The following is a 26,405-nucleotide window of genomic DNA, read 5'->3' on the forward strand; positions in this document are numbered from 1 at the left end:
ATATAGATTACATGTGGGGGTATCAGGATATTGTTTCAGAGATGTATGGAGGGGACTGGTTGTATATAGATTACATGTGGGGGGTATCAGGATATTAGGGCAGAGATGTATTGGGGGGATAGGTTGTTTATAGATTACATGTGGGGTCATCAGGATATTAGGGCAGAGATGTATGGAGGGGACAGGTTGTATATAGATTACATGTGGGGTATCAGGATATTATTTCAGAGATGTATGGGGGGGAGACAGGTTGTATATAGATTACATGTGGGGGTATCAGAATATTGGGGTAGAGATGTATGGGGGGGACAGGTTGTATATAGATTACATGTGGGGGTATCAGGATATTATTTCAGAGATGTATGGGGGGACAGGTTGTATATAGATTACATATGGGGGTATCAGGATATTAGGTCAAAGATGTATGGGGGGGACAGGTTGTATATAGATTACATGTGGTGGGTATCAGGATATTTGGGTAGAGATGTATGGAGGGACAGGTTGTATATAGATTACATGTGGGGTGTATCAGGATATTTGGTCAGAGATGTATGGGGGGACAGGTTGTATATAGATTACATGTGGGGTGTATCAGGATATTATTTCAGAGATGTATGGAGGGACAGGTTGTATATAGATTACATGTGGGGGTATCAGGATATTATTTCAGAGATGTATGGAGGGACAGGTTGTATATAGATTACATGTGGGGGTATCAGGATATTATTTCAGAGATGTATGGGGGGACAGGTTGTATATAGATTACATATGGGGGTATCAGGATATTAGGTCAAAGATGTATGGGGGGGACAGGTTGTATATAGATTACATGTGGTGGGTATCAGGATATTTGGGTAGAGATGTATGGAGGGACAGGTTGTATATAGATTACATGTGGGGTGTATCAGGATATTTGGTCAGAGATGTATGGGGGGACAGGTTGTATATAGATTACATGTGGGGTGTATCAGGATATTTGGTCAGAGATGTATGGGGGGACAGGTTGTATATAGATTACACGTGGGGGTATCAGGATATTTGGTCAGAGATGTATGGGGGGACAGGTTGTATATAGATTACATGTGGTGGGTATCAGGATATTTGGGTAGAGATGTATGGGGGGACAGGTTGTATATAGATTACATGTGGGGGTATCAGGATATTTGGTCAGAGATGTATGGGGGGACAGGTTGTATATAGATTACATGTGGAGGTATCAGGATATTAGGTCAGAGATGTATGGGGGGGACAGGTTGTATATAGATTACATGTGGGGTGTGTCAGGATATTAGGTCAGAGATGTATGGGGGGACAGGTTGTATATAGATTACATGTGGGGTGTGTCAGGATATTAGGTCAGAGATGTATGGGGAGACAGGTTGTATATAGATTACATGTGGTAGGTATCAGGATATTAGGTCAGAGATGTATGGGGGGATAGGTTGTATATAGATTACATGTGGGCTGTGTCAGGATATTAGGTCAGAGATGTATGGGGAGACAGGTTGTATGTAGATTACATGTGGGGGTATCGGGATATTTGGTCAGAGATGTATGGGAGGACAGGTTGTATGTAGATTACATGTGGGGTGTATCAGGATATTAGGTCAGAGATGTATGGGAGGACAGGTTGTATATAGATTACATGTGGGGTGTATCAGGATATTAGGTCAGAGATATATGGGGGACAGGTTGTATATAGATTACATGTGGAGGTATCAGGATATTAGGTCAGAGATGTATGGGGGGGACAGGTTGTATATAGATTACATGTGGGGTGTGTCAGGATATTTGGTCAGAGATGTATGGGGGGACAGGTTGTATATAGATTACATGTGGGGTGTATCAGGATATTAGGTCAGAGATGTATGGGAGGACAGGTTGTATATAGATTACATGTGGGCTGTGTCAGGATATTAGGTCAGAGATGTATGGGGAGACAGGTTGTATGTAGATTACATGTGGGGGTATCGGGATATTAGGTCAGATATGTATGGAGGGGACAGGTTGTATATAGATTACATGTGGGGGTATCGGGATATTTGGTCAGAGATGTATGGAGGGGACAGGTTGTATATAGATTACATGTGGGGTATCAGGATATTAGGGCAGAGATGTATGGAGGGACAGGTTGTATATAGATTACATGTGGGGGTATCAGGATATTAGGGCAGAGATGTATGGGAGGACAGGTTGTATGTAGATTACATGTGGGGTGTATCGGGATATTTGGTCAGAGATGTATGGGAGGACAGGTTGTATGTAGATTACATGTGGGGTGTATCAGGATATTAGGTCAGAGATGTATGGGGGGACAGGTTGTATGTAGATTACATGTGGGCTATCAGGATATTAGGTCAGAGATGTATGGAGGGACAGGTTGTATATAGATTACATGTGGGGGTATCAGGATATTATTTCAGAGATGTATGGGGGGACAGGTTGTATATAGATTACATGTGGGGGTATCAGGATATTAGGGCAGAGATGTATGGGGGGACAGGTTTTATATAGATTACATGTGGGGGGGGGGGGTATCAGGATATTAGGGCAGAGATGTATGGAGGGACAGGTTTTATATAGATTACCTGTGGGGGGTATCAGGATATTAGGTCAGAGATGTATGGAGGGGACAGGTTGTATATAGATTACATGTGGTGGGTATCAGGATATTAAGTCAGAGATGTATGGGGGGACAGGTTGTATATAGATTACATGTGGTGGGTATCAGGATATTGGGTCAGAGATGTATGGGGGGGGGAGGGGGGCAGGCTGTATATAGATTACATGGGAGGCTATCAGGATATTAGGTCAGAGATGTATGGGGGGGCAGGCTGTCTATAGATTACATGGGAGGCTATCAGGATATTAGGTCAGAGATGTATCGGGGGACAGGTTGTATATAGATTACATGTGGGGGGGTATCAGGATATTAGGTCAGAGATGTATCGGGGGACAGGTTGTATATAGATTACATGTGGGGGGGTATCAGGATATTTGGTCAGAGATGTATGGGGGGACAGGTTGTATATAGATTACATGTGGGGGGGGGTATCAGGATATTTGGTCAGAGATGTATGGGGGGACAGGTTGTATATAGATTACATGTGGGGGTATCGGGATATTTGGTCAGAGATGTATGGGGGGACAGGTTGTATATAGATTACCTGTGGGGGGTATCAGGATATTAGGTCAGAGATGTATGGAGGGACAGGTTGTATATAGATTACATGTGGGGGTATCAGGATATTATTTCAGAGATGTATGGGGGGACAGGTTGTATATAGATTACATATGGGGGTATCAGGATATTAGGTCAAAGATGTATGGGGGGGACAGGTTGTATATAGATTACATGTGGTGGGTATCAGGATATTTGGGTAGAGATGTATGGAGGGACAGGTTGTATATAGATTACATGTGGGGTGTATCAGGATATTTGGTCAGAGATGTATGGGGGGACAGGTTGTATATAGATTACATGTGGGGTGTATCAGGATATTATTTCAGAGATGTATGGAGGGACAGGTTGTATATAGATTACATGTGGGGGTATCAGGATATTATTTCAGAGATGTATGGGGGGACAGGTTGTATATAGATTACATATGGGGGTATCAGGATATTAGGTCAAAGATGTATGGGGGGGACAGGTTGTATATAGATTACATGTGGTGGGTATCAGGATATTTGGGTAGAGATGTATGGAGGGACAGGTTGTATATAGATTACATGTGGGGTGTATCAGGATATTTGGTCAGAGATGTATGGGGGGACAGGTTGTATATAGATTACATGTGGGGTGTATCAGGATATTTGGTCAGAGATGTATGGGGGGACAGGTTGTATATAGATTACACGTGGGGGTATCAGGATATTTGGTCAGAGATGTATGGGGGGACAGGTTGTATATAGATTACATGTGGAGGTATCAGGATATTAGGTCAGAGATGTATGGGGGGACAGGTTGTATATAGATTACATGTGGGGGTATCAGGATATTTGGTCAGAGATGTATGGGGGGACAGGTTGTATATAGATTACATGTGGAGGTATCAGGATATTAGGTCAGAGATGTATGGGGGGACAGGTTGTATATAGATTACATGTGGGGTGTGTCAGGATATTAGGTCAGAGATGTATGGGGGGACAGGTTGTATATAGATTACATGTGGAGGTATCAGGATATTAGGTCAGAGATGTATGGGGAGACAGGTTGTATATAGATTACATGTGGTAGGTATCAGGATATTAGGTCAGAGATGTATGGGGGGATAGGTTGTATATAGATTACATGTGGGGTTATCGGGATATTTGGTCAGAGATGTATGGGAGGACAGGTTGTATGTAGATTACATGTGGGGTGTATCGGGATATTTGGTCAGAGATGTATGGGAGGACAGGTTGTATGTAGATTACATGTGGGGTGTATCAGGATATTAGGTCAGAGATGTATGGGGGGACAGGTTGTATGTAGATTACATGTGGGGGTATCGGGATATTTGGTCAGAGATGTATGGGGAGACAGGTTGTATGTAGATTTCATGTGGGGTTATCGGGATATTTGGTCAGAGATGTATGGGAGGACAGGTTGTATGTAGATTACATGTGGGGTGTATCGGGATATTTGGTCAGAGATGTATGGGAGGACAGGTTGTATGTAGATTACATGTGGGGTGTATCAGGATATTAGGTCAGAGATGTATGGGGGGACAGGTTGTATGTAGATTACATGTGGGGGTATCGGGATATTTGGTCAGAGATGTATGGGAGGACAGGTTGTATGTAGATTACATGTGGGGTGTATCAGGATATTAGGTCAGAGATGTATGGGGGGACAGGTTGTATGTAGATTACATGTGGGCTATCAGGATATTAGGTCAGAGATGTATGGAGGGACAGGTTGTATATAGATTACATGTGGGGGTATCAGGATATTATTTCAGAGATGTATGGGGGGACAGGTTGTATATAGATTACATGTGGGGGTATCAGGATATTTGGTCAGAGATGTATGGGGGGACAGGTTGTTCATAGATTACATATGGGGGTATCAGGATATTAGGTCAGAGATGTATGGGGAGACAGGTTGTATATAGATTACATGTGGGGTGTGTCAGGATATTAGGTCAGAGATGTATGGGGGGACAGGTTGTATATAGATTACATGTGGGGTGTGTCAGGATATTAGGTCAGAGATGTATGGGGAGACAGGTTGTATATAGATTACATGTGGGGTGTGTCAGGATATTAGGTCAGAGATGTATGGGGGGACAGGTTGTATATAGATTACATGTGGGGGGTATCGGGATATTAGGTCAGAGATGTATAGAGGGGACAGGTTGTATGTAGATTACATGTGAGGTGTATCAGGATATTAGGTCAGAGATGTATGGGGGGACAGGTTGTATATAGATTACATGTGGGCTATCAGGATATTTGTTCAGAGATGTATGGGGGTGGGGCAGGTTGTATATAGATTACATGTGGCGGTATCAGGATATTAGGTCAGAGATGTATGGGGAGGACAGGTTGTATATAGATTACATGTGGGGGTATCAGGATATTGTTTCAGAGATGTATGGAGGGGACTGGTTGTATATAGATTACATGTGGGGGGTATCAGGATATTAGGGCAGAGATGTATGGAGGGGACAGGTTGTATATAGATTACATGTGGGGTATCAGGATATTATTTCAGAGATGTATGGGGGGAGACAGGTTGTATATAGATTACATGTGGGGGTATCAGAATATTGGGGTAGAGATGTATGGGGGGGACAGGTTGTATATAGATTACATGTGGGGGTATCAGGATATTGTTTCAGAGATGTATGGAGGGGACTGGTTGTATATAGATTACATGTGGGAGGTATCAGGATATTAGGTTAGAGATGTATGGGGGGACAGGTTGTATATAGATTACATGTGGGGTCATCAGGATATTAGGTCAGAGATGTATTGGGGGGACAGGTTGTTTATAGATTACATGTAGGGGGTATCAGAATATTAGGTCAGAGATGTATGGGGGGGACAGGTTTCATATAGAACACATGAGGCGGATATCAAAATGTTAGGCCAGAGATTTATGGAGGGTTCAGGGTGTATATAGACTACACAATATACCATGTTCTGACTGTTAGTCTATCACGGTGTGCCACAGGCTTGGCAGCACTAGGGGTCTTTAGAAGGTCCCAGGCTGGCATGGTATCCAAAAGGGACCTCAAGATCAAATCGAGGCGGGTGATTTGCACTCGTGAACACCGATTGGGGCATTTAATGCCACTCACTGTCAATGTTATATAAAAGTGTAACAGGTGCAATAAGCTGTCAGCCCGCTGGCACCCGCCGTGTATGGAGCCGGGCAGAGCCTGGTACCACTCCATAGAAACCAGTGTATGTCCCGGCGCGGGAAGGGATGAAAGGTGCTAAATGGCCCACTCCCAGGGGTGAGGAGGATGGGGCGCCCCAAGTCCGCGGGTGAATACAGTGGCATCGCTGGTGTGACCAGTCGCTTGTACGGGACCAACGCAAGTGACTGACCGCAGCGCTGTATCCCCAGACAGTGGCAGGAGAGGGGCTCACATGTGCTGCTGGTGCATCTACCCAGGGGGCGCCGTTCTCCTGATCCTTGAGGATCCCAGCAAGGAAACTTTTTTACCTTTCCTATGGACAGGGTGTCTTTTTAGCAGCAGTGGGGGGTGTTTAAGGCACTTGGGGGGTGTTTTGGTACACTTGGGGAGTATTTGGGGTACACGTGAGGGTGTGGCGTGTTTCGGGTACCAGCCCATCCTCGGCGCCCTCTGCTGGATGTTTCATCCTCTGGTCTAGGTCTCAGCATAGTGCTGTGTTACAATATCCAGACAATGGGAGTTGCAGTGCATTGCTGGAACTTGTAGTCCCCCTCTTCTGTCCAGCATGTCTACAGTGTAATCGTGTGTTGGGGGGCTATCTGTCTGCCGCTCCCCTCTGGCTTTCTGACTCCTTCTCTCCCCCCTGCAGGCTCCTGATCTTCGGCTCCTATGACCAGGAATTGTTCGTTCACTGCACCCTGGAGATCAGCGGCGCCCCCTGGAAGGAGAAGAGCAGGACCTCCATTAAGACGGTAAGAGATGTCCTGCTTGTTCTGCCTCCTCATTGGCTTCATGAGGACCCACTGGGGTCCAGGACAAGCTCCTCTGAGGGGCCACACTGGGTATCTGAGAGGTCCCCTGTTAACTCCTTAGTGACTAGCCCTATGTTGAACCTAATGACACAACTTTTCAGAAGCCATAACTTTATTTCGTTTTCCGTATGAGGGCTTGTTCTTCTGCGTGACGAGCCGTAGTTTTATTAACCCTTTGGGGTACATACGGCTTTTTTGATAATTTATTGCAATTTTTGGGAGGCGACATGAACAGAAAAAGCGTTAGCTGTGCAGGATAGACGGTGCGTTCAGTTTAATTTACGGGCTGCGATAATACCCAACGTAGAGCACCCACATCTTTATGTCCCTGTAGGGGACGTGAACCTGCAATGCTATGATAATACATGAATGGGAAATAAAATCCGTTTACCGTATTTTTCGCTTTATAAGACGCACTTTTCCCCTCCAAAGCGGGGGGGGGGGGGGGGGGTTGCTGGGTCTTATAGAGCGAATGTGCCAAAAAATGTTCGTGCGACCAGTCTCCTCCTCACTGCCGCCCATACATACCTGTGATTGGTGGTGAGCGCCGGCGGGTACTACTGCTGCTCCCCGCCTCCACCCATCGGCTTCCTTCCTTCCTCCTGCTGCACACAAGCGCCGCTGTGACATGGAGCGCTGGTTTTTCGGACCTTTGCTGCTCCGTCGCCCGGCACTAACCCTGCGCTGTCTCTGGGCGAGTTCAAAATTTTTTCCCCTATTTTCCCGCTCTAAAACGGGGGTGCGTCCGATAGAACGAAAAATACGATAAATTTAATTACTCTGCACCAATAACGGAATCTCCTAACGGAGCCCGACCGCGTCTCCCAGACCCCGCCTCCTAGACCCCGCCTCCTGCAGGTGATTACATGAGCATAGTAGAATGCATTACTTAAGTAGTGCAGTGTACTTTCCTAGCAGTCGAACAATCACATCTTCAAGTCCTCTGCAGGGACTAAAATAGCGTAAAAATTTAATTTTAAGAAAAAAAAATCCTGTTTTAAAAAAAATTAATTTTTTTTACACAAAAGCCCTTATTGAAAGGATAAAATAACAAAACTGAAAAAAAAAACCCCACAATGTATATTATTGCGTTCGTAACGACCCAGACAACGCAAATATTTTGTTTTTCTTGCACGGTGAACACCATAAAATTTGTCCCAAAAAAGCAATAAAAAAACATTAAAAATGACTTGTATCTAAAAAGGGTATCAATAAAAACTACAACTCCTCCCGCAAATAACCCGACCGCAGGAGCCGCGGGATGATGTGTCCTGGGAGCGGCGGTGCGGCACTGGGTTGCCTTGAAGTGTTTTTTTTTTTTGTGCAAAAGTTGTAAAAGATGTTAATAAGCCCCTCCCATAAACCCCTCCCATAAACCCGTCCTCGCCGTAATCTCGCTTATCGGATAAGAGCGTCATCGGGGGATTTATGCCGAGCGGTGAACGCCGTAAAACAATGGATTTTCCGGGGGGTTTCCATCTCCTCCCCTAATAATGGGGTAAAGGTCCTACAGCACATTGTTTGTACCCCGGAGTGCGTCCGGTGAGTCTGAAGCGATCCTCGTACGGCCGCCCGTAAGTTCTGGCTCTTGCAAGGCGATGATAAAAGCGCTCGTCACTAAGGGGTTAATGGTTTGTCCGGCGGTGGCCCCACGTAAACTAAGTTAGGGGGCATGATAGATAGATGGATAGATACTCACCCGCAGTCCAGCGCTGCCTCCTGTGACCAGGAGATGCAGTCATCATTGTTGAACACTAGGTGGCGCCCTGGGACTGCAGTAGAACACACAGATTGTTCTCCTTGTAGGGTGGGCTGTCGTGCGGGGTGGAGGGTTTATTGCTGTCGCTGCACACTCCCATTACACCCTGTGAGTACCGGGAGATGTCCAGGTTTTTATCAGCAGGGGGCGCTCTGAGAACCGAGCCAAGTCCTTGGTGACAGTCATCCCACACACACTGCTGCATCCTCCGTATATACAGTGCATGGAGGAGCCCTCAGAGCTGCGCTCCTGGACTGGTGACTGCTGCACTTCTGATTAGGAGGGGCCCTTTGTGTGCTGCTGTGGCCCCTCTCCCCACATACCTGACGTGATCGCCCACCGATGTTTATATCCCGCTGCTGCAGATCTTTATATGTGAACTCGTGTAATACCGATCTTGTTGGGTTCGCTCTTCCCCGGAGTTCGGGGATATGGTGTGTTATCTGTCAGGTTCTGGAGGTTTGGGTACAGAGCAATGTCTAGTACTGGGGGTTGTCCCGTCTCTTGGGGTCGGGGTACAGAGTATTTGGTTCTGGGGTTCCCCATCTCTGTCGGGGTGTGGTGTATCTGTCTAGTTCTGGGGGTTCGCCCTTCTGGTCAGACTGCAGTGTATTATAGTTCTGGGGGTTTGCCCTCCTGGTTGGACTGCAGTGTATTATAGTTCTGGGGGTTTGCCCCTCTGGTCGGACTGCAGTGTATTATAGTTCTGGGGGTTCGCCCTTGTGATCGGACTGCAGTGTATTATAGTTCTGGGGGTTCGCTCTTCTGGTCGGACTGCAGTGTATTATAGTTCTGGGGGTTCGCCCCTCTGGTCGGACTGCAGTGTATTATAGTTCTCGGGGTTTGCTCTTCTGGTTGGACTGCAGTGTATTATAGTTCTCGGGGTTCGCCCTCCTGGTCGGACTGCAGTGTATTATAGTTCTCGGGGTTTGCCCTCCTGGTCGGACTGCAGTGTATTATAGTTCTCGGGGTTTGCTCTTCTGGTCGGACTGCAGTGTATTCTAGTTCTGGGGGTTCCCCATCTCTGTCGGGGTGTGGTGTATCTGTCTAGTTCTGGGGGTTCGCCCTCCTGGTCGGACTGCAGTGTATTATAGTTCTGGGGGTTCGCCCCTCTGGTCGGACTGCAGTGTATTATAGTTCTGGGGGTTTGCTCCTCTGGTCGGACTGCAGTGTATTATAGTTCTGGGGGTTCGCCCTCCTGGTTGGACTGCAGTGTATTATAGTTCTGGGGGTTCGCCCTCCTGGTTGGACTGCAGTGTATTATAGTTCTGGGGGTTCGCCCTCCTGGTTGGACTGCAGTGTATTATAGTTCTTGGGGTTCGCCCTTCTGGTCGGACTGCAGTGTATTATAGTTCTGGGGGTTCGCCCTCCTGGTTGGACTGCAGTGTATTATAGTTCTGGGGGTTCGCCCTCCTGGTCGGACTGCAGTGTATTATAGTTCTCGGGGTTCGCCCTCCTGGTCGGACTGCAGTGTATTATAGTTCTGGGGGTTCGCCCTCCTGGTTGGACTGCAGTGTATTATAGTTCTGGGGGTTCGCCCTCCTGGTCGGACTGCAGTGTATTATAGTTCTCGGGGTTCGCCCTCCTGGTTGGGATGTGATGTATTATCTGCTTAGTTCTGGGACTCGCTCCTTGGGTTCGGGGTGCAGGATGATGCCTGTCTAGTTTCGGGGTTTCTCCCTTCTCTTGGGGTCGGGGTGCGGTGTAGTATCTGCCTAGTTTGGGGTTTACTCCATGTGATTGGGGTGCAGAGTGATGTGTGTGTAGTTCTCTGATCCACCTTTATCTCGGGGTGCAGCGCGCTCCCCGATCTCCGCCCGCCCTCGGATTAGTCTCGGCTCGTCTCTCGGTCCTTCTGACATTTATCTGTTTGATCAGAGACTCTTTTTCTCTTGAAATTAAACACCGGATTTATCTGGAAATGTCGCTTTATGGTAATGAGCGGCGGGCGGCGCGGCTTCTCTGCTCGGCGGCTTTGATTTTCGGCTTTTGGGTTTCCTCTTCGGGGGGGGGGGGGCTGTCATCCGTTCGGATGGAGCAGAGACGCACTTGTGTTGTACTTGGTCATGGGTTTTGGTGCCCCCCACCGTGCATGGTGCCCATGGGTAGATGGGGCAAACAATAGTCCCCGGGTCTAATGGAGGTGTCCGTGGATGTGGGGGGCTGCGCTCCGGTGTGTATCTGCTCCCCCCCCCCCAATACGTGTAATAATGGAGACTGAGTTATCTCCCAGCTCAGGGCGGCTGCCACTTCCATGTCCGTCGGCTTAGAACAGGGTGTCCTACACCCCATGTTCTCCTCCTGGGGTCCCCCCCTCAGGCAGTGCACCCCACATTCTCTTCTGGGGCCATCCACTTTTTGGAACTATGTACCCCATATTCTTCCAGTGTGGCTCCTTCCCTTGGGTGTCATGTTGTGCACCCCCCTCCCTTGGATGCTGTGTACCCCATATTTTCCCGGGGTCCCCCAACCTTGTGTGCTCGTTACCCCTTGTTGTCTCGCCAGGGTTCCCCTTCTCTTGGGTGCTGGTTACCCCATGTTGTCTTGCCGGGGTCCCCCTCCCTTGGGCACGGGCCATACCCCCTTCCATCTCTTTCGGTAGCGCTGTGCCTTCTGACAGCGCTTGTACTTCCGCCTCCTGCCCGTGCAGACGAGATGCTTGCTGACACGACTCCTGACTGATCCCGTCCGGCAGCGGTCGCCCCGGAGCCGATGCTGAGATGTGCCCGCTCCTCGCCCAGCCGTCTCCGGGGTCGCTGCACATTCTACACTGAGACGTCTGCAAGTAAATATCTGCTGTGCCCATAATGGAGGGCAGACCTGCAGCGCCGCTACATTGTGGCTTCTATTGCCCTCTGTGCCAGTGTTCTCACATAACCACTCCTGAAATACTCTGTGCTGCTGGGATGTTCAGTCTGTCCTTGGCTGGAGATGATCTGTATTACCTCTGGTGGGCTCAGGGTGTCTTGTGATGGCGACGTTGGCACAAGTGTCAGCTGGTCTGGAAGTGACCTGTGGTGGCGTCCTTTGAGCGGGTAGCAGCCGGTCTCGGGGTGACCTGTAGTGACATTGTTGGAACGGGCTTGGGGGCATCTGTGGTGGCATCCTTGGCATGACTAGCAGCCAGGCTAAGGGTGACCTGTGGTGGCGTGGTTGCCAGGAGTGGCAGCTGGTCTTGGGGAGGACCTGTGGTTGGCAAGTGTGGCAGCTGGGCTCGGGCTGTCCTGTGATGGCACCGTAGGTGCAGCGGGTAGTAGCTGGACTTGGGGTGACATGTAGTGACGTTGTTGGCAAGGGTGGCGAGTGACCTGTAGCGGCATCGTTGGCACGGGTGATAGCTGGGCTTGGGCTTACCTGTGGTGGTGTCATTGGCATGGGTGGCAACTGGCCTTAGGGTGACCTGTGGTGTGGTCATTGGCATTGGTGGTAGCTGAGCTGAAGGTGACCTGTGGTGGTGTGCCTGGTGCTGGTAGCAGCCAGGCTCTAGGTGACCTGCGGTGGCGTCATTAGCAGGGATAGCAGCCAGGCTCGGAGTGACCTGTGGGGGCGTCATTGGCACGGGTGCTAGCCTAGCTTGTGGTGGCATCGTTGGCAAGGGCTGGGCAAGCTGGGCTTCGAGTGATATAGTGGCCTCGTTGGCACACCCTTCTGTTGGTGGCACTGCGCAGATTGCTTTGTGGGGGGGGCGGTGGTGTACACAGTGCTGCCTGCAGGTAACGCTGCTGTATACAAGCAGTCGTGTGTATTTATGGGTCGCTGTTGTCAGCCACTGACCCGAGAGTTACAGATGATTCCTTCCCTGCCCTGTACCCATAAACTTTACCTTACCTACCTTCTATTGCTCTCTGTTAGCAGCTTTTTAAGGCTGCCCCTTTTAATGGATGAGTGGCTGCAGCTCTCTGGCAGTGGAAGAGTTAACAGCTACTTGTAAAAGTAGTGCCATAAACTGTCCCCGGACACAAATGAGCGGGTAATTATGGGGCACAGAGGTGGCAGCGCCCTCCCCCGCTGCACGGTAATGGCTGCTCGTTATGCCAGGACGGGGACTCTATCGGAAATCAATAGAGTAATACAATTACCCAGCAGCCACCTAGCTGCTGTAGGAGCGGATGCGGGGAAATGTGCGCAGCGAGCACTTCATCACACACAGCGAGGGAGACGGCGGCCATGAGGACGAGCGGGTGACATCATCAGGGAGGATGAGTGTGACAGAGCGTATGACCTCATGAAGGGTCAGACTGGGCGGGGCAAGAGGGGGGGGGACCTACTGGGAAGGAGGTTGTAGGTCAGACTGGGCGGGGCAAGAGGGGGGAGGACCTAATGGGAAGGAGGTTGTAGGTCAGACTGGGCGGGGCAAGAGGGGGTGAACCTACTGGGAAGGAGGATGAAGGGTCAGGCTGGGCGGGATAAATATGGGAAGACCTTACTGTGGAGGAGGATGTAGGGTCAGACTAGGCGGGGTAAATATGGGAAGACCTTACTGTGCAGGAGGTTATAGGTCAGACTGGGCGGGGCAAGAGGGGGGGGGACCTACTGGGAAGGAGGTTGTAGGTCAGACTGGGCGGGGCAAGAGGGGGTGAACCTACTGGGAAGGAGGATGAAGGGTCAGGCTGGGCGGGATAAATATGGGAAGACCTTACTGTGGAGGAGGATGTAGGGTCAGACTAGGCGGGGTAAATATGGGAAGACCTTACTGTGCAGGAGGTTATAGGTCAGACTGGGCGGGGCAAGAGGGGGGAGGACCTAATGGGAAGGAGGTTGTAGGTCAGACTGGGCAGGGCAAGAGGGGGTGAACCTACTGGGAAGGAGGATGAAGGGTCAGGCTGGGCGGGATAAATATGGGAAGACCTTACTGTGGAGGAGGATGTAGGGTCAGACTAGGCGGGGTAAATATGGGAAGACCTTACTGTGCAGGAGGTTATAGGTCAGACTGGGCGGGGCAAGAGGGGGGGGGCCTACTGGGAAGGAGGTTGTAGGTCAGACTGGGCGGGGCAAGAGGGGGTGAACCTACTGGGAAGGAGGATGTAGGGTCAGGCTGGGTGGGGTAAATATGGGAAGACCTTACTGTGCAGGGGGATGTAGGGTCAGACTGGGCGGCGTAAAAGAGGGGTTGATCTTGCTTGGGAGGAGGTTGTAGGTCAGACTGGGCGGGGCAAGAGGGGTGAACTTACTGGGAAGGAGGATTTAGGTTCTGACTGGGCGGGGCAAAGAGGGGATGATCTTGCTTGGGAAGAGGATGTAGGGCAAATGCAAGAAGACCTTACTGTGAAGGAGGATGTTGGGTCAGACTGAGCAGGGCAGGAGGGGGCAAAAGGGGGGTGAATCTACTGGGAAGGAGGAGGATGTAGGGTCAGACTGGGCGGGGGAAAGAGGGGATGATCTTGCTTGGGAAGAGGATGTAGGATCTGACTGGGCGGGGCAAATGTTGGGGGTCAGGCTAGGTGGGGCTGACCTTACTGTGGAGGAGGATGTTGGGTCAGACTGAGCGGGCGAACATACTGGGAATGAGGATCTAGGGTCAGACTGGGCGTGGCAAAGAGGGGATGATCTTGCTTTGGGAGGAGGTTGTAGGGTCAGACTGAGGGGGGGTCAAGAGGGGATGACCTTACTGGGGAGGAGGTTGTAGGGTCATACTGGGCAGGGCAAAGAGGGGATGACCTTACTGGGGAGGGGAGAGGTAGTGGGGGTCATACGGGGTGTGATGAAGAGAAGTCGACCTCCCCGAGGCACATGAAGGGTCTGACTGCTTGTGACGAAGAGCGGTATAACCACCCTGCCACTTTGTAAGTCTCCATTACATTGGCTGGTTGGCAGCAGCGGGTATGACCCCTACTTCCTTCCACAGAGATGAGTGCCACGGGCAACTACAGAACGATCTGCAATACTGTGACACTTGGGGGCACGCTGCGGGGGAGGGGCTCATAGTTGCCCTGGAGGGGGTGAAGTTTAGTCTGGTGTTAACCCTGTATTAGTGATTTGAGGTCCCGTTCTGGGGGCAGGGGGGGGGGGGCCACCTGTCATACACTTCCGCAGAGATGACCATCGCCCCATCGCCCGGCGTCCCCTCCACCCACCTCCGTTCTCAGCAGGAGGCGCCGCGGCTCGGGGGTACTTGCTGTCGGACGGTCGCCCAGAAGTCCCGGCCCCGGGGCCGCTCTCGCTGGGGGTAGTTCTGATGTCGGCGTTTTCTTCGTCCCTCTCCAAAGTAGCTGATATCGGGTGACTACGGTTAGCGGCGGCCATTACCGCGGGGCGGGCGGAGGGGTGGGAAGGGGTGAGGTGTTGGGGGGGTCTCGTTTGTAACTCTGTAGGTTTATTTTCTCATGTCTTGGAGGGTCCCAGGAACTTGTCGTTAACCCTTTGCCTGCTGCCTTAGTGCCTCCTGAGCGCAGCGCTCGGGGGGCCGCTCACCGCCGTCTCCCGCGTCCGGCGCTCAATGTGAATTTCCAGAAATTGAACTAATTGGTTTGGAGGTTCCACATTTCAATCAGGTGACTGATGGGATTACGGTGATCGGCGGCCCCGGGGCCGCTCTGCTGGGAGTCTGGGCTAATTGGATGTGACAGGGCCCTGCCGCCCTCCCAGCTGCCAGCGACGGGCGCCCTTTAACGATGTGACATGTGGTATTCTCGGTCCTGCGGCCGGCCTACCTGGGATGTTCATGTGAAGTGTAAGCTCTGCGGGTCGCGGTTCATAGGGTTCCCCCATCCTGTCGCCACGGGTAAAGGGCAGGTTACCCGCATCTACTGGCAAGATGGTCGCCATGCGGAGCGAGGTGCTGATGGCGATGACTGTTATTATACTGCGGGGGGCGGAGTCATAAATGGCGGCGGTTACTATAGTATCCGTAATATTTAACGTTCACCGGATCGCGCGCCATATTTCCCTTATGCAGTAGTTATGACGGCGTCTTCGTGGCGGTCAGCATCTTTAGCGCATTGCATCGGGTCTGTAGTAGTGGGAGGAGCTTGTGCGGCGGCCGCGTACATGCGATCACCACCGCCGCAGCTGATCTTATTCTTCGATGTACCCGCGCCATTTTTTTTTTTCTTCAGTCTAGACTCTAGCGCTCCGACTGCCTGTCCCGCTCCACGGCTGCTGCAGAACATCGCTCCCTGATTAGTGGTGTAAACACAAGCGGAGCGGGAATCAATACGGGCCATTGTGTGCGGCTGGAAGGAGGCAGCGCCGCGGCTCGTCATAATAAGAGTCTCCTCTCCAGAAGGAGCCGCGCTGCCGACTAAATTGCTGTGTTTGGGATGGCAGCACGTAGAGCCGAGGAGGGGGAGGGACCCGCATCCGGGGATTATCGAGCGCGGTAAATGCCGGCTGCCACTTCCTCCATTCATCTCTGTAATTGGCTTTTATTTAAAATGTCTTTATAATTGGTAAACATTTTATTTTCATCGCGCCGTCTGAAGAGAACGTGCTGGAAACTGCGGGGGAAGCGGAACACGAGCGGCTGGTGGAGACTTCTTGGAAAATGTCTGTAACCTTCCAAACCCGTACGACCGGGTGCTATTTATAGAGCAGGGACCTCTTCCTGATGCACGAGTAGAATTCTAGAACTGCAGTAAAGACTGACACAGAAAAAGGAAATTCTATAGAATTTCAGGACCGGGGCCCCACAGTCTCCGGCGTTCCGTCGGCTCTTTTCATTTATGGGTTATTTATTATTTTCGAATGATTCCGACTAATTGTCTTAATTACTTTACCCGGACAGGTGGAGTTAATTAAAGGGACGTCGCAGAACATCGGCCTGGTGATGGTGCAGGCAAGAGATGGGGACACCGGACATGTCTGCGTGGAGACGGTGACGCCTAATTCTCCGGCTGCCGGAGCGGATCTGAAGAAAGGCGACCGGTTGATAGCGATAGGAGGTTCGTGGCGCGGGCGAGGAGACGCACGCCCCAAGGGCGGTCTGATCTGCACGGCGTGACTTGGGGGATATGTCATGACCTATATGAAGGTGTAAGCCGCACAGAACGCGGCCGGTCCTCAATGCCAGTCACATCCAGAGCCGCAGGGGGCGCAGTGACATCATGCGGCCTCGGGGCCTATTCACACGGCGTGTTTATAATAGCCGGTCCTGTTGATTTTCCGTGCAGATACCCAAGTATGGCGCAAATCTGCGCTGCCCCGTTGCCTTACATGGACAGCTCAGATCTGCAGTACGGGGCAAAATAGGACATGATGCGGTTTCTTTCACGTCCGTCTGAAAGCCCCCATAAGAATCTACAGGGATTCAGTGCCCTGTATTGGGTGCGCCAAAAAACAATACGCGCATAATACGCCCGTGTGACGGAACCCTTACAGCAGGCATATACATATATACATCAGCTCTGGCTGTGATTGGAGTACTATGAGGCAGCTGAGGGGTCACTACAAGATCGGTGCGGTTGTTGTAGGCCGGACTCTCCTCGGTGTAGTCATGGCACACCTCCATTATGGCGGTGAAACGTCACCGTATCCGCGCCCGTAATCCGGCCTTGCAGCGGGTCCGTGCTTTGGCTGTTTTTACACGGGCGCAGTTTGTGCATTGCGGGATGCACGGAAATAGACGCCATTGTTTGCATTGGGCCTGCTTTCACGCACAAGCTCTTACTCGCGGTGATGCGGCGGATTGCTGCGCCATTTATCAGATTGGTAGAAAACCCGCCCGTTATTTCTTGCGAATACAGCCCAATGTCCACGGGCGGATAGGATTTGTGAAATCGCGGAAGATCCGCAATTCAAGCCGCCCATAGAGAAGCGTTGGCGTCCGCACCCGAATTAGAGCGTGCAGCTTTTTTTGATGCAGACGCTCCGTTTCACTGCGGTTCCCACACGGACGGCTTCCATTGAAATCAATGGAAGCTGTTTGAACCGCGGTCCGGCCATAGTTGACACCGCGGGCGGGCCGTGGATTCTGCGGGAAGAGCTGGAGATTAGGATAAAAATTAATCTGTACTGCGCCTGTCCAAAGGCCGGCCGTGCCGACCACCCACAGTGCAGGTGTCCCGGAAAATATGCAGCCACGCGGACGCCGCCTGCAGACACGGGTACGCAGGTTCACCAGCCGTGGGCAGGCCTGGATACCACATGCAGAATCCGACCTACTCGTGGACATGAGGCCCTAAGTTAACAATCGCACCCGCATGTACATATGGTTTTCAAGAGTGCTTTTTAAAAAAAATTCCTATTGAAGCATGCAATATAGAGTAAGGCCAGTGTAACACACTTCTGTATTTTGGCCATGTTTTTCCCATCCTGACCTCCTGGCCCACGGATCTCCTGGCCCACTCAGGCTGGGACACACTATTGTATTGTGGACACAAAAACATGGCCAAAATACAGTGGTGTGTTCCTGACCTTTAAGGCCCATTTACACGTAAAGATGATTATGCAAAACAATCGTTCAAAATCTATCTTTTGAACAAACTGCTAATGGACACTAATGTCCATTAGCAGCTTACCACCTTCGTTTGCATGTAAATGAGCCTTCAGGAGCTGTATGCAGAGAACAGCAGGTGGTCTGTTCTCCGCAGTCAGCTCCTTTGTTCTGCCGCGGGCTTTCTGCTGAATACAATGTGATCAGCAGCTCCCATGGATAATACTGCATCATGGGCAGTAAACACAGCGTGCGGTGCCTGTTATCTTCTCTCCGGACGAAGGATGGATTTTACGCTTACCTAAAAATCATTGTTCAGCCGAAGAGTGAAAGATGAAAGGATTTACACACGATTATAGCTCAAACAATGGCTTTGAGCGATAATCGTTATGTAAATGGGCCTTTGCTCTGTATATTTAGCTGCACCTTGATCTTTTGTATTAATATTTGATCTTGTCCCCTCGCAGGTATCAAGGTGACGTCGTCCGTTCAGGCTTCGAAGCTCATCAAACAGGCTGGAGATCGAGTGCTACTGTTCTACGAGAGGCCGGCGGGGCAGAACCAGGGTGTTGGGGCAGTCACTGAGAGCATGGGCTCATTGGAGGACTCTGCTTTCCCTCAGACATTTGATGAGGACACGGCCAGTTTAATCGTGGACCCAGAGAACAGGGAGTTGGATTCTGAATTTGAAGACTTGGCATGTGAGGTGAAGCCTCCCGGAGAGAGTAAAGATGACATTTTCCTGCCTGTAAATCAAAGCCCTAAACGTATCGTAGGAAACCTTTCCACTAAATCCCTGGGATCCATTTCTCCCATTTTAAGTCGGAAGCCAAATCCAACAGGTTCTCAAACTGCACCAAAGGTTCCGACCAAAGCTGCAAAGATGAATGCTCCAGAGAACCAAGATCCCCCTCAGCTGAGCAGGACTTCATCAGGATCTGGGAACAAGCCTCCAGTGCCCCCAAGACCTCAAGTTAAACTTACCTTAACTACCTGTGAATCCCCGACTACTGTAGACTTGGTGGGTGAAGCCTCTGTAGAAAAGCTGGACAAAGCTGTTCCACCCTCCACGAATGGCGAAAAGGTCTTGGAGAAGCCTCCAAAAACGACAGATCTGACGGAAGAACTGATAACTCCGAAACCCAACTCGGTGAAGCCAGAACCTGCAAAAGACAGACTATCTGAAGGGTCCACTTGTACAAGAGAGAGCTCAGACGACCCACACGTTTGGGAGACTTCAGACACACTCTATAAGGGTCGGCAAGGTCGCTGGACAAGGGCTTCTTGTACATTTGATGTAGAAAGCCACCATAGATACTTGAATGTAGCCCTCTGGTGCAGGGACTCTTTTAAGACGGGTAGTCTTTGCTGCGTTGGACATGTCAGCATCAAACTAGAGGATATTTCCTTAGAATGCCTTTCCATGTCCTCACTGGAGTATCTTAGCAGCTACAGGCTGAACCCTCCCGAACCTAAAGCGTCTGTCAGCAGAACGGCATTGAGGAGCTTGAGTATGCATAAAGGCTTCAATGAGAAGTTTTGCTATGGAGACATCACCTTAAGCTTCAAATATCTTATGGAAGGAGAGTCTGAGTGTTCAAGTATCCTACAAGAGAAGGAGAAAGATGGCAGCTTCCCCGAAGACCTAGCCATGCTTCAAAAAGAAGACACTCCTGTGGTACCGGTCACTTTCTGCGAATCGAAGCATAATTTTCAAGACACTCAATTTCAGAATTCCACTTTGTGCGACCACTGTAAGAGAAAAGTGTGGACCAAGGCTGCCTCTCAGTGCATGGTCTGTGGTTACGTCTGCCATAAAAAATGTCAAGAGAAATGTCTAGCTGAGAACCCCTACTGTGTCTCCCTAGAAAAAAGGGTCGACCTCGAGTCCAAGACTCTTGGGAACAGAACTACTGGGATCACTCGGCACATCATCAACACCAGTTCTCGTCTACTGAATTTACGACAAGCCCCTAAAATGAGGCAGCCTGAGCAAGGCGGCTGCGATCTGGTTGAGCCCTCGCCAAAGCAAACCCCAAACACTTCTGACAATGAGAGCAGTGACACAGAGACTGGGGGAGCCGGCAGCCCTTCGAAACGACCTGGAGGTGGTTCTGGTAAACTGGTCCGAAAAGAGGGAGGCTTGGACGACAGCGTATTCATTGCCGTCAAAGAAATTGGACGTGATTTGTACAGAGGTTTACCGACCGATGAGAGGATCCAGAAGTTGGAGTTCATGCTGGATAAGCTCCAGAATGAGATAGATCAGGAACTGGAACATAATAATTCTCTGGTGAAAGAAGAACGAGAAACTACAGATAGCAGGAGAAAAGTCCTGATAGCGGCGGCGCTGGCCAAGTCTGGAGAGAGGTTGCAGGCGCTGACCCTACTCATGATCCACTATCGGGCCGGAATCGAGGATATCGAGTCATTGGAAAACTCATCTCTGGCTCATCCTAGAAAGATGCCGAGATACGAGGAAGAGTCAATTGCCGTGTCAGAAGCTGCCGATAACGAGGACGACGATGTTCTCCTGGACGAGAAGGAGGCATTGAACGATCCCTCCGAGGAGAACCCACCAGATTCCCCTGAGATGGAGTGAATTATTCATGCCTACAAATGTATCTCAGCGCCGCTCCGTATGTGACCACAACAATTGATTTGCACTTAACATGTATCTCATGCATCAGTCGGGAGTCGTCTCTCCTTCGACTGCATTGACTTGACGTTGATGGTCTCTTGCCAGTTGTACAGTTGGATGATTACTGTACAGGGCTGCGGATAGCGGGGGAGGGGATGGTCCACGCCGTAGTCACATGGAGATAAGCACCACAGACCGAATGTACGCTAAGCCACCATGGACGTCGTGTTTTGCTTATGTTGTAGCCCATTTTCTATGTATGAATGTTCATCGTGAAAACATTTTCTTTTTTTTTTTCTTCTTCTTTTTTTTGAGGGGGGGGGGGGGGTATTCAACACTTTGTATACTGTATTAACCCTTTGCTGGCAGAGGAGAATATAATTTGAAGGCTTTGATGGTGATGTGTAGGAATAATGTTGTAGAATCTGCTACCCTGTATACAACATACCGAGACCAAAGATGAAACGATCGTGCAGAAACCCGAGCGGATCCCAATTCTCCGCTCTGGGACTCGTCCTCCAGGGATGGATGGTTCTAGTTTTCTATCACATCCATGAGCCCACCCCTCTTCCTTAAAATTAAAAAAAAAAAAAAAGTACTGGGGCTTTCATTGTTTTTAAAAGGCGTAGGACATTAAAGGGGTGTCCAGGAATGGGAAATGCTTGCCTGGTCCAGGGCTGTTGGAACCTTCACTGTCGGCCTGGTTCCAACACCAAGTCATATGGTATGGCCGGTCCATAGAGTCTGATGACGGGGTCCAGCCTTCCAGCTCATTTCAATAAGTAAGCCAGAACTTCTATCGGGCTGAACAGCCATCTCCCTGCAGTGACGACATGGGCAGCAAGGGCCAAATGATGTGACCCGATGTTGGAACCAGGGTCGAAAGTGGAGATTTCGCCACTCCTAGACTGAGTATTTCTCTTGTGTGGAGAACCCCCTTTGAAGTTTGGTATGGGTTTCAAGTGTCGTGGTTTGCGCCATACTTGTGCCAGTACAGCCGATACACAAACTCTGTTGCGTAGGAGGATTTAGAGGATGTAACGCACAGTAGATTAATGACCAAGTGGGGGAATCTCCCAGATTCCTCACTGCGATTGTCGCTCAGCGCCATGTAGCCCCGCTACAAGCCTCTACAGCTCCTCCTTCTCAGTGATGTCAACTTCCTCACTCTTGCACTTTTATACATTATTATTCATGAGGGACCAAGACGCTCAGAATGGGTTTTATTTGTGTTGTCTTTGTCTGGACGTCTCAGGCTGCCAAATGTCTTCGTGTGAGATGATGCTTTTTTTTTTTCTACGTCTGGCAACAGAATCCTATACAACGGCTTGAGACGTGGCTGTCCGCTCATGTTTTATATGGCCAATAACATTTACAATGTACGTTCATTCAACCTCTTCTCAAATGTGGTGAAGACATATCTTGTCGGTGATGCAAGCAATCGTAGGTTGGCCGCCGGCACTGTCTGATGGGAACTGCTTTTTGGACAGCCGCACTGATTTTTGATTTCCTGTGTGTATTAGTTGACTGTTTTATAGAGGGCGCCTCTCGTGTGAGGAGGGTTGGCCCTTGGTAAGATGATAGATTACGGTATGTGCAATTATTGTTCGGCAGGAGTAGATGGATTACTGTAGGGACCTCAGTAGTTCTATGGCCATTAGTGAAAACAACCCAAAAATGTAGATGCCTACAGCCAAAGCATAGGCGCCAACTCCCAAGATTTGTCCTCCTAGACTAGACGGAGCAGAGGTCAACATAGTTGGACATTATGAGTTCTCTGCATCTTCCCGCTTGGTTCCACTAATGACCATATAATGGGGAACTGCAGGTAATCTAATTCTAGTCCTTCAGACCCGGAGCATCTCTAGACCTTCTGCGAGCTGACGCTATTGTCTACAGGAGATCGGATGAGATTCTCCACAGCAGCCGGGGTCTCTGGGATGGGTCGATTTGTAGATTTACCCGACTTGATCTTCATTGTCTCAGTATCTGCACTTTAATGTCAGGTTTTATGAATTTTACTTCCATTTTCCAGACCACAAAACTTTTATATTAAAGGGACCCAATTATGTGAATAGATTTTCCTTGGAGGTTTCCCTAGTTTATAAGAATGTCTTTAGTTTTGCTTTTTGAAGCACATCATGTAAACTGAGATTGTTCTCACTAATCTTTCCAAGCCCCTCCTGTGTGATTGTGGGAGGGGGGATATTCCATGCGCGGTGCAGGAGTGTTGGCCAGTGGGAGGGGGGATATTCCATGCGCAGTGCAGGAGTGTTGGCCAGTATCTATAGTCTTGGTGTAAAAAGTAAGTGTCCACTCAAGGGCCGGTTGTCGGATTATTTGTATTCAGCCGATGCTCTTTATCTACACAGCAGGTGACCTCGAATCTTACTGCTGCTGCGGTCCACCTGGGGCTAGACTGCCAATTCAGTTAGGTGGTCGAGCCAGCGGCGACTCGCTAGACCGCAATGCGACTCTTGGGTGGCATCCTTCTCCTGACGAGCCACACGGCAATAGAGGAAAAAGGCGATCATTTGTGAAAGTCGTCCAGCTGCGGTGATCACCGTTCACTTCTGTTGGAAGGTCCATTCAGCAGCTTCTATCAAAATGCGCAAAAGTTGTCATAATGCAACTTGTGTGCTTTTCTGATGTCTAACTCAAGGCATTCCTACTAAATGTAATGTAACTGGCCTCCTGTCAGGGGTTAAACTAGGTGATTCGACCCTACGTCATGTGCCACCCCTGGCGATCACAGGATCTGCCGCGTCTTGTGTTCAATTTTTTTTCTAAATGAATTTTCTACTGAAAATTGAAACCTATGCACAATAAAGAGGACTTGTCACTTTAAGGAGAGCGGTCCCTGACTGCACCAGCAGGGGGCCTGGAGGACGGGTGAGTGGGGCCATGTGGGGCAAAATAGATGTCACTTTGCATTTAGGATCTCCTCGTTCTTTTGGGACTGGAGCCTCCACATTCCCAGACGAGCTGCTCCCATGTATGACGTCTCGTCTGGCCTGCGGCTCCTGCCATGCTCTATACATGTGTCCGTTCACGATGACGAACATGAGCGACCACTGAGGTCAGCTTTAGAAACGTCATGTTTTGTGGTTTTTTTTCTTCTTCTTTCATCATCTTCCTTTCACTGCTCACCCCATGACTAACGCTTTTGCCTCGGGCTGAGCATTTACAAGTAGCTTTCTAGCTTCATTGGTTGCGGGTTGTGTGATCGTTCCTATCCCGACCAGGGGGCGTTCTAAGAGGTGATCTTTATCACTGGAGAAAAAGGGGAACATCAGACTGTTGTAGAGGGCTAATTGTGAGAGGTTGCTGCAAACCCCTTTTCTATGCTGCACTTTTTAGCTAGACTACTTTTTGCATCTGTGACTACTACACCACATCCACTACTTACCTGATCCTCAGCTGTACCATTACTGCACCACATCCTCCACTACCTTCTGTATTTTATCACTTGTACCACCTTATCTGTGCCGCTCCACATCCTGCACTCCGACATTTACCTGATCCTCAACTCTGCCCCTGCTGCATCATATCCTCCTTTCCGCCACTTACCTGATCTCCGACTCTGTCCTTGCTGTACCACATCTTCACCTCCACCACTTACCTAATCCTCGACTCTGCCCCTGCTGCATCATATCCTCCCCTCCGCCACTTACTTGATCCTTGACTGCCCCACTGTACGACCTCCTCGCCTCCACCACTTACCTAATCCTCGACTCTGCCCCTGCTGCATCATATCCTCCCCTCCGCCACTTACTTGATCCTTGACTCTGCCCCACTGTACGACCTCCTCGCCTCCACCACTTACTTGATCCTCGACTCTGCCCCTGCTGCATCATATCCTCCCCTACGCCACTTATCTGATCCTCGACTCTTCCCCTCCGTCACTTACTCGAACCTTGGCTGTGCCTGTCCTGCACTTTGTTCCACTACCTTCTGCGCTTGGACCTTCTTTATTAACTCTAGCACCTTATCTCTGTCCTTGCTTCATTACATTTACACCTCAACTTGGCTATTTATCATGAATACACTGCCTCAACTAATCCATCCCCCCATGGCTCTATTCGGTGCATGCAGTCCATTATTATCCCAACACCGACTCCTCTACTCCATTAATTCTTCTGGCCTCTCACCCGGTTATCACCACTACCTCCTTATGTGACCCATAACTGCAACCACTCCGCTCCTCAGCCATATGCAAGCCCAACTGAGGAGCAGTTTTGCTCGGTGTCACTCTAAAAGACGTCTTCAGTCTTGTCCTACACGTAATGACTATGCCATGAGCCATTGAGATTCCTCCAGCCCAGTCTGCAGTGTTGGGTTGGGTCATTGGTGGCTTCTATACACTGTGGATAGGTCCTCAGTAGAGTTCCTGCCGTTGCAGAGATATAAGGTTTGTGAGCTATGATGGCAGAGGCTTGATTACATGCGATACTCTATAATGTCTGGGCACTTGTTCTATATGGGCTTTTTCTTATATGGACCCTTGTATACAAACAGCGGGGGGAGGGGGCAACTTTGGACCCTGTATATGTCTTCTAGCCGTTGCCATGTACTCATTCCACCATTGCAGTCCTGTGTTACACGCCCTGTTCCTCTGTCATTAATGTTAGGGCTACTTATGGCCATGACGTATGTCACACAGCCAAAGATTATGGTATCTCAATGCTACATTGCAATCTAACAAAAGGAATAGCGGTTGCGTTGCGCCTCGTAAGTTACTGTGTCTCGACATTTGCAGGAAGTCAGCAGGTTTGGAATTCTTGCGAGTTTCGATCACAACAATTTGCAAGTTGGAATCCAACCACCTTCACTTCAGCTTGCGATGTAGCATTGGTATAGTGCCATATTTGGCTAAAACCGCCATGTGGACATAGCCTAATCCTGTAAATGAGAAGCAGCAGGGCGGACCCGCCGGTTCAGATGCTGCTAATTCAGTTTCTCTTTTGTAAAAAGTGCAGAATATATGTAGTGCAATATTTTTCTATACACGGAGGGACGGAGGTCGGAGAGGAAAGGTTCACGGAGTCCGGCTGCTGCAGCTCAGGTTCCTGGGATGTACTGGAAGAGTCTGTATAATGTAAACTTTCCAACAATGCTGTTCTGTACATACTGTAGCTTCCATAATAAAAGCATTGCAGAACGCGGTGTACCGTCTGGACTTATTAACCCCTTGCTTGCTCTAGGAGAGCGAGATTCTCAGCCAAGAAGGTACGAGCTTGCTACACTTGATTTAATTGTACGTCAAGACAAAACATGGCCGGGCGCGAGAGACGAGGACATGCGATATGATCTCAGTCAAGCAATTCATCAGTTACAATACTATCCCTGCCTCCTCTTGGTCTTTTAACCAGTTGAGTGATTTTCTGTTCATGCTCGTACGGCTGACCTGAAAAAGTCTGCAGCGTGGAGAGGCAGTCCCTTGCACAGCAGACAGACCACCCAGGGACCA

General features: G+C 49.8%; 1 protein-coding gene across 1 annotated transcript in view; it reads left to right on the forward strand.

The window, feature by feature from the left end:
* PDZD8 (PDZ domain containing 8) overlaps positions 1-26,096 on the forward strand; it is a 39,967-nt gene extending 13,871 nt beyond the window's left edge. The window contains exons 3-5 of the mRNA XM_066601378.1: positions 7,003-7,105; positions 16,648-16,804; positions 18,762-26,096. Of these exons, the coding sequence (XP_066457475.1) occupies positions 7,003-7,105; positions 16,648-16,804; positions 18,762-20,896 (2,395 nt within the window). The 3' untranslated portion in view covers positions 20,897-26,096. The remainder of the gene's footprint in view (positions 1-7,002; positions 7,106-16,647; positions 16,805-18,761) is intronic.
* Positions 26,097-26,405: the final 309 nt, after the last annotated feature.

Source organism: Eleutherodactylus coqui, chromosome 4 (genome assembly GCF_035609145.1).
Source record: "Eleutherodactylus coqui strain aEleCoq1 chromosome 4, aEleCoq1.hap1, whole genome shotgun sequence".
Lineage (NCBI taxonomy): Eukaryota > Metazoa > Chordata > Amphibia > Anura > Eleutherodactylidae > Eleutherodactylus > Eleutherodactylus coqui.